The sequence below is a fragment of the Diadema antillarum genome, unplaced genomic scaffold, assembly GCF_040938485.1.
Source record: "Diadema antillarum isolate AM-2024a unplaced genomic scaffold, OU_Dant_1.0 seq00002244_RagTag, whole genome shotgun sequence".
Classification (NCBI taxonomy): Eukaryota; Metazoa; Echinodermata; class Echinoidea; order Diadematoida; family Diadematidae; genus Diadema; species Diadema antillarum.
The window spans coordinates 47,602-57,314 of NW_027272873.1; the positions used below are offsets into that span (position 1 = coordinate 47,602).

The 9,713-nt window shown below is 39.2% G+C and overlaps 1 protein-coding gene across 1 annotated transcript in view; it reads right to left on the reverse strand.

Moving 5' to 3' along the window:
- The window catches only part of LOC139714350 (polycomb protein SCMH1-like), a 35,899-nt gene extending 26,624 nt beyond the window's left edge, over positions 1-9,275 (reverse strand). Inside the window, exons 1-2 of the mRNA XM_071626059.1 lie at positions 9,141-9,275; positions 737-928 (exon numbers count right to left, since the gene is read on the reverse strand). Of these exons, the coding sequence (XP_071482160.1) occupies positions 737-761 (25 nt within the window). The 5' untranslated portion in view covers positions 762-928; positions 9,141-9,275. The remainder of the gene's footprint in view (positions 1-736; positions 929-9,140) is intronic.
- Between the last annotated feature and the right edge of the window lie 438 nt (positions 9,276-9,713).

The window sequence follows — 9,713 nt, forward strand, 5'->3', positions numbered from 1 at the left end:
ATAATTCCCCTCATGACTTGAGCATACAACAAGAAAAAAAGAAGCTCTTGAGGGTTTGACTACACATGTAAATTGTACATATGTACATGAACAATTGTACAGTAAGAGATCAGTAAACGGTGCTTGAAAATATTTAAAGTAATGGTTATCAGTATCAATGTGAACATCAACAAAAATGTTTGTAAAAATGATAAAAACAGCAAATGAACTTCTTATGATCATTAATATTATCGTTATGATTGTAAATGATAGCAATGGTGATAATAATACTGATAACGCTCTATAATAACAATAACAATAATAATAATAATAAATACAGTGTATATTGTCATAATGAAATACTATCATTATCATCACCACCATCATCATTGCCTGTTCATCTGATGTGCTGATCACATTTATTAGGCCAAGAAGAGGGGAGAATACATTGTTCATTATGTACACTGTACATGTATGTAGTACTAGCATACCATAAATTAGAGTCAAAATGCTTTCTGCAAACAACCGAATGGAGCTGGTGTGGAAAAACATTCTATGAAGTTTATGTTGGTTTGCTTTTTGCAAGACATCACTGTGCCACTGTTGACACAGAGTGCTCCACAATGTACAACAGTACATGAAAGCAGGAATATAATGCTTGAGATCTCCCTGAGTCATAAATGCTTATAAACACGTTATAAAAAAAAGTGGAAATCAATAATCACAAGTTTCCTTCCCATGTATGTACCAAGCTTACCTGGGATTTTGCTACCTTTTGCCATTGTCCGTAGCTGCTGGAGTATCCGACAACTGCCTGGATTAAAATGTGATCACTGAGCACTCCTTTCGTCCTCTCTGCAGGGTGTCCTCATTTCTCCTTCAGCCACCCGATTTGATGCTAGGCAGTTCCCGGCTAAGGTTTAGTGAAGTTTAAACCCCCGTCACGCTACTGAAGATAAAAAAAACATGCACACACACATTGAAAAAATAATAATAACAATAAAGTAAAGATGTTGCTTTTAGCAGCAGGAGTGGCTTGATGCGGAGTATTGATTTGCTGATGGTGTGTCAGGGCAACTCTTGGTGAAACACATTACTATTAGCTGCAGAGATCGTAAGACAAATGTATCCTACATGAGCCCAGCTAGTTTATACCCTGCTTCCACCTTTTCCCCCATCTCGGGGACAAAGGGGGAGCGTGCGTGTTCCGCAAGATGAATCTTGTGAATTAAAGATCACTCGTCACTCTCCTCCCCTACACCCCACCCTCCATCTCTGATGAGTCATTCAGGGAATGACACAACCGTCATTGATACCCTCCCCCACTCCAGATCTGTGAATCTGAATTACAGATTCTCTCCCCCCCCCCCCCTCCTCCGTACCTCTCCCCACTACCACCTCCACCACCACCTCCATCTCATTCATTTTCCCCCCTTTTCTTCCATTTCACTCCACTCTCGCTTTGCTCCACTTCAGCCTCCACGAGCCTTTGATCCTTGCACTACAATTACTGACTTTTGTCAACATCTCAGTCTCTCTCTTTTCTCTTTTCATTCATTACTCACAGAGGTGTCAATTCCCTAATATATTCACGTCATCATTTATCTCTTAGAATTAATATAGTCTATTGTTCTTCTACCTATCCATTCATTCTAATACTGATTTCCCATGTGCCTCTCCTAATCTTTGAAAGACAGGAGCATAAAGGAAGTGTTAACTGCACACCACAAGCCCTAATGCCTTTTGGTGAAGAAACTGAATTTCTGACGGAATGTATTTGGACTTGCCCCTGGCACTCACACAATGTAGGTTCACAAAATTTTCCTGAATCATTTGGTGACAAATTATGAAAAAAAAAAGCAGTGTAAAATTTATAGTATTGTATTTCAACAAAATGTGTCAAGTTGTAGATGTTAGAATAGATATTTTATTACATACAAGCCATTGAATCAAAGAAAAATACATAGCTACAAAGGGGGCAAGATATTGGCATATCTCTCCCCCCCCCCCCCTTATTAACAATAAGTGATTAAGACATAAACACTTCATACGAATCAATAAACCATACCTATTACTTCTTCAATATAGTGTAGATGTGCACATATTACACTGTACTAGCCTGACTCTTCTTTATCCATAGTGTGAAGGAAAAAAAGGTATTCCTTTTGAGTAACCAGCATTCTCTGTTCTCAAAATGTCATTACTCATTCTTTACTCATCCGCATGCCTCACTCAAGACTGATCATACACTGTATCTTCAAATCAGATACATTGTATATTGCACCGTTTGGGATGCCATGTGTATCATCAAAAGCCATGATTCATTCAAAAGATATTGCCAGCAGCTTCATTCTTGACTATGTACAGTGATACCCAGTAGGGGTGACAAAGGCTGTTTTCACACGTACTGAGAGTGCAGAATTTGACTTACAATTTTAATGATGCATTACTAGAATCATGATTCAAATGACACATTTTGGCTGTACATGCAAACTGGAATCGTTGAGTAGAGCGCTTGGAATCGTAAATCCAGCCGTGAGTCAAGTGACAATCCGGAGAAGTTTTCCAATCACAATTTTCCAGAATTATACGACCGTCATGTATAGAACAAAACATTCATGTGTAGGGATTGACCTCCAATTCGGGTTTGTTTTTTTTTTTTTTTGGGGGGGGGGGGGGTGGCTAAGCTTAAGGTGACCTTTTGACCACTTCCACAGGAAAACTGTGCTCCTCATATGTTCACACTGCAGTGAAAGCACATGCTCCCTACAGTGCAAGAGTGACTGATCCAATGAGAACTCAAAAAGAAGCCACACCTCCCCTACTGGCTCTGAAATTTTATAAAACTGCAAAATCCACAAAGCCTTCCCCGTTCATGCGTACGGACGATTGACTAATCGTAATGGTAAACGTGATTGTAAATCAGCATTGCAATTACATGTTTCTCGACCGTATGAAAACAGCCACAGTGTGATGACTAGCTTGAAACAAGCATTCACTTAAGTACTGTAAAAGTGGATATTTTCGCGCAACTTATTTTTCGCGCTTGGCCTGGTAAGAAGAGTTTCACGTATTTTCAATTCCGCGGAATCAAGACATCACGCACGGTTATATGGCAAACTAAAATATTAGCGTGTTTTTATTTTATATATAAATATATCAACACCGCGAAAATTTCCACTTTTACAGTAGTTCTAAATCAAACGTGAGAGCAGGAGGCAGGGAGACAGTTCGACAGACTGTAAACAGAGACAAAGACAGACAGACAGAGAGATAGAGAGAGGGAAAACAGAGAGCAGAGAGATAGCGAGAGGGAAAAAAGAGAGAAGAGATAGAGAGATAGAAAGAAATGTGATGAGAGAGAAAGAAAACCAGCCATACATACTTTATTAAAAAGGTGAGTGCATGAATCTATAGCTCTTATTCCCTATGTACACAAAGGGTAAAATGCATCCCCTGAACCCCCTCCCTCCACCCCCACCCATCCAACACCCCCTTCCCTTTCAAAGTGACTCATCCTCTCAAGCTTCAAGACTTGCATCGCCTTTTTCCAGCGCTGAAATCAAAGCATGTTTGCTTCGGAACACCTGACTCGACAACAAGAGAGAGCACGGGATCATCTGTGATGCGGAATTCCTCAACTTACTGTACGTCGCATCACGAGATGATTGTGGATTTGGCAATAGGCAGAGAGGAAGGGAGAGAGATATTAACACAAAAACAGGAGACAGCTTGGGAAAATGAGGAAAGAGGGAGCTGAAAGAAAGACGAGGATAATGTACGAGAAAGAGACATACCGGTACATACAACAGACAGATTAGGGTATGGCAGAGAAATACATGAGTACATGATGAACAATCAGAACAGATGTGTGCCAACGACAGAGACAGACATACATTGTAGTTTTTACAAAGTTAAAAACGCATGATGATAAGACACATGGCTAATGGTCACTCTCCTGAAATGTGACTGCAGCATAGAGATGACCTAGTCTCCACTTTCTCATGTTTTGTACACCTACTAAATGTATACACTGTATATTGTACAGTTGTATGTCATTCTATAATCTGCCAGACACATGGCCAGGGATTATATGATTAAATTCAGTTCACTGAACTTTGAACCCTGACCTTGAGGGTAAGCCTTTGAACCCACTCTGCACAAAGGATATATGCATACATGTACAATACTACAGTAACTCGACTCCTTCGCTGAGGATTACATAGGTACAGTACATACATGTACGTAACATATTTCACATACAATGTACATATGTATTATGCAATGAAGCCCTTGAAATCTGCATAAATTTGCATTGTGATCAAATACAATTTTTCCTTCATAGAATTTGAAAGTTCAGCTCATTAAGCTTTAAAATGATATTAAACACAATACAGAGCAGATACAAAATTTTGTCTTCTGAGGGGACCTTATTTTGGACTTGCCCCATACATCTTTACTATGTGAGATTCAAACAGTTTCACAGGAATGGCTGAAAACCGAAATTACACCAATTTGAAAGTTTGACAGCACAAACCAAACATGTGTTGATTTAGTTGTACATTCCATGAACCAACTTTTATTTGACCTTTGACCCCATGGCACACAACTCTTTCTATATAATCACATTTAGTATTTAATAATCACTTCAATTTTCACTTATAAAATATTTTGCAAGCCATTTTAAAGTATGGAAGAAATGGTACAAATTTAGCAGACTTTTCACTTAACCTTTGACCACACAGCCCAATTCTTCCCTACCGAATACTTTTGTAGTAATGCATGAATACGCCACAATAACACTGCAAAGTCATTTCAAAGACCATGTCAGCAACGAAAGTGTAATTTCAGCATTTGTAAATGGCATTTTAACCTGACCTTAAACTCTTGACCTTTGACCCAATAACCCCAAACTTTCTAAGAGAATTATTGTCAGGCCAATGTATAAAAGTACTAATTAGTTTCATGACAATACCTTGAGCCATTTTGGAGATAATCATTACTTATGGATATGGAAAAAGAGTGAAATTTTAGCATTTTCACTTCGTGACCTTTTGACCCCATGACCCAAAACTTTCCAGAGAGAATCTTATCTGGTAATACATGTACAAGTGTACATAATACACAAAGTTTCATGAACATACAATGTAAAATACACTGTATCTTCAGGCATTGCAGAGATACTGTAAAACATGATATATATTCACAGCATGAAAATTTCGCAAACTGGAGCCGATGACCTTTCTCGCGGCATGAAATTTTCGCGAATTGCAACTGCATAATAAGTGCATATTGTGTAGACAAGAACTTTCGCGTGCATTCTAATTTCGCAAATGTTGGTGCTCCCGAAATTCGCAAAATTAAAATGCATGCAAACATTCCTCAGTTTACAGACCTACGGAAAAAAGTAACATTTTAGAATTTGGCCTTGATCTATCTAACCTTTGAAGTTGAGAGGGTGCACCCAGATGGGTACAGCTTTATCCACTCATACTGTTAATAACATAATTTGATTTGGCATGCCATACTCCAAGGTACCGTCATAACCTGGGGTATGGCATTGTGTAGCGTCATCTCGTGTCCATTATCATACAGTTCTGAGTTGTGAAATGTTGTCATGGCGACTATTTTCTCATCATCAGCAGCGGCATAAATTGGCACGGCAGTAATGATCCCAATGCCGATTTACTTCCATGTCAACTTGTGTTTCAATCTAATCACAATGATAACACAAATTTCACCAACTATTCAAAAATATCATTTTTAATATGATTTTACAGAACTATGTTTATTACACAATCATTAACATTAGATAATCCAAGAACTCCCCCGTTGTCATTATCACTCGCTTCCGTGATAGTTCCTGTACTGTACGCACTGTACTTGTGAATGATAATACTAAATATTATTAATGCACATTTTTGGGTAACCCAGGGTACAGCGCTGAAAAATATATAATACAACAAAATGTTGAATTTTCATTTGGTACCCCAGGCTAGCAAATATTGCTCATGCAATATTACAGTAGCTAGCCCATCATATGTCAAATTTGATGGATTCCTAAAATTGTTAAGTTATGTCATCCACAAAATCCATTATGGGCAGGAGGATGAAAGGAAAGACACACGTTATATGGACGGAAAGACAGACGGATGGAGGACAACCCCAAAACATGCTTTGTAAAATGCCTCTAGCGACACTTTGTGGCTGACGAGTAAAAATACTAGAAATTATGCCTCCACCACATCGCATTGTTCTCCCAATACAATGTACACCATGTAGGTCTATAGTTCATGTACACACTGTACATCTTGACATTTATGTGAGACCACAGTTTCACCTGATTGGCAAAAAAATTGAAATGATGTTTGAAAGTTTGGCATGGCCACAAGTGTGACAAGTGTTTACATTCCTCAAAATTGTTTCAGAGAGCAAGTACAAGTATTAGAGAATTTGAGCACTTTTACTTGACCTTTGACCCTTGACCCCCTGGCCAACAACTCTCTTCAAATATTAACTGGTGATATCCAATTGTTACAATACTTTGAGTTAATTTCAAAGATATGGGAAAAAATAGTGACATTTTCATATCTTCACTTGATCATTGATCCAAAAGGCCCATATCGTTCCCTACAGAATCATTGTGCAGTAATGCAGTACATGTGTACATGTATGTAATTTATTTATTATAAGTGTACCATATTGAGTAATCTCCAAGGTATGGAGAAAATAGCATAATTTCAGCATCAAATATTTTTTTTTAATCAGCCTTTGAACCTGACCTTTGACCCTTGAACTTAAACACTTGACCCCTTGTCAGGCAGTAAATTCATGAGGCACTAAATTTCACGAAGATGGTCTTTTAAGCCATTCCTGAGAATATGGAGAAAAAAGTGACACTTTAGCATTTCTACCTGACCTTTGACCTTTGATCCAATGGCCCAAAACCTAATTGTAGAATCTTTATCTGGTAATACATGGTATTAGCTTAAGTTTCAGAATTTCAGAACAATTTCTACCCCATGGCTCAAAACTTTCCGTAGAGAATCATCACCTGTCATGTACCTTGCAGAGACAGGCTATGCAGAGATTTGGGAAAATAGTGCAATTTGAATTTATAATTGGACCTTGACCTTTGACCTTGAGTATGTGCGTGCAAAGGTTGATGGGTACAAGTTCGTCCACTTGTACATTAATACATGTACATGTATGCCAAGTTTTATTTGGATACCTCAAACAGTTTTTAAGTACACAATGCAGTCCACAGAATTGATCAGTGTATGGATGGAAGGATGGAAGTACAGATGGACGACCCGAAAACATAATGCTTCTGGCGACACTCCATGGCGGAGGCACAAAACGATTTGGTATTCCAAAGGTTTGTTGATACAAAAGTGAAATAAAGTTTGTAATTCCAAAAGTTAGTTAGTACCCACATTTTTTTATTTGTTATTTTTTTATTTTTTTTATTTTTTTTGGGGGGGGGGGGGGAGAGTCAGATAACGAACCTTATTCAATTTTTTTATTAATTAACTTTTTGGACTAAACTGGCATTTGTCAGCTGAGTGATCTGGAAGGAAAAATTTTACATGTATGTAAAAACAAGGAATGTACAAATACTTTCCTCAGAAAATGATGTCATCTTGCTGGCCCATGCTGTCTCTTACATATGAGCAGAATGCTCTAAATTTTGATTACAATGTACAAATGTACAAACAAGAGGGCTACACACTAACCCATTGTTTCTACTGAGTACTGGTCTGACCCGTCTGTCTGTCTGCCATTTACTGGTCCATTCCTGAAAAAAGTCACTGGTCCAACAGTGATTTTTGACTGGTCCGAGACCGTTGGACCAGTGCCAGTGTGCAGCGTTGTGTACTGCATTAGTGGGATGTTACATATCGAAATTCATACCTTCAAAAGCTAAACCTGAATACCTTCTTACACTGTACAGTGTATCCTTGATGCTTGAAAGTTACGCTGGGAGTGGGATGTCATACACTCAATAGATGGATTCATTTGCACAGGAGATCATTCATTTTACATAATAGAAGCATACCAAGCATATTGTTTTTACTTTCACCTCAGTCACTGCATACCGCTTACTGCTGTAGGCTCCTACAACTTTTGTACCCGGTATGACTTGTAGCTCCACCGTCTGCCATATTGTATGTTTCCCCGTTTCAACATATCGTACAAACAAATTCACAATTCTCCATCACTCAGTGCCATTCACAATTCTCCATCAGTGCCATTCACGTTGATTCACACACAGAAAACATCTTGCCATTTACATGGGGGATTAACCCAAGAGCAGACTTACAATGTATTAAATAGGAGAGCCTCTAGCTCTCATAAGAAACCTTGCCCTTCTTCTCCCATCCAAAGTACATCCCTCTTATAGTTTTAGGACTTACACTTGCAAAATGTTAGAACAGCGGACTTGTATGTTTACAATCTAGTACATATACACATAAACTATCTACGCTAGCTGCGCGATTACGGTGATAGCTGTAAGCATTGGTAAGGGATAGGGTTAGGGGTTCCTAATCGCACCAGCGACCCCATCCCGCGCCCGTGTTACTAGTTACAAGCGCCCCGGAGCGGTTGATACTCAGTACTTTATGATAAGCAATGCCATTCAGCATTGCCATTCAAAAGAAGCAAAATCGTTCTGTTAATATCCCCTACTATTCTTATATTAATGCTAACAAGCCGGCTGGTACCACCTGTACCTGGTAATGGTAGATTACCCTCTGTGGCTCTGCCGAGTCTGATAATGTTACGCCCGGTAGTCACAGTGTTTAATACGACTACGGACACGGTACTCGGTAGCTAGAGTAGACACCACCGAGCTCGAGTCAGATAACCAGCACAGGTTTACTGGAATAGACCCGAGGCCCGGCCTGGTATACCTGGCGACAGGAGTGGAGTGATGATGGCATGCAGTGACAGTCAGTGATAATGCAGCTGCTTCAACCGACATTCACAGACTTGCACAGACGCTTCAGGTTCAAGTTCATGTGCTACCATTCAATTAATACACTGGTTACTTTGCGATGATGGTTTCTTCGATTTCATACAGCGAACAGCTTTCAACCTATGCCAGAAAATTCTGAAATACTTGCCAGAACCGATACGGCTGAATGTAGAGTGCTTACCAAGTTCACGTTATGCAGACTTCGTTAACTTTCACCTCCGAGCTCCGTGAATTTGTGGTGGCTTCATCTGTTTGCAATTGCGATTTTTTGATCCAGCGCCGCGGCACCTTTAGCGGTTCGCCATGACCCATGGACTGTTCTTATGTAAACACATACAAATTTTCACACGTTTCGGTACTACCCGTCTCAGCGTGATACGAGTGGTGTGTGCGTGATTGTCGACTGGGTGCATACCAGCATCTCGGCCTATCAAAGTTCAGCTTCGCTATTAAAAGTTCGGCCCCCTCCGAGAACGTGAGGAATTTATAGCTAATGACTCTACATATATGTTTCGTATTATCATTGTTATGATGGCATTAAAAACACCACTGATGAAATCTTAGATTCACATTCTAGGCAATTTAGGTATCAGTCACGATGAAACCTCAGATCAGGAACAAGGTTTTCTCTGTGGTCAAGTGTGCTATATGGGTCTGTGATTGATACACAAGCCACCGCATGAATAAACAATGTCTTTATCAAATTTCTATTCCCCAATATAATCTTCTTTTAAATAAGTCCCTCTGAGATTCT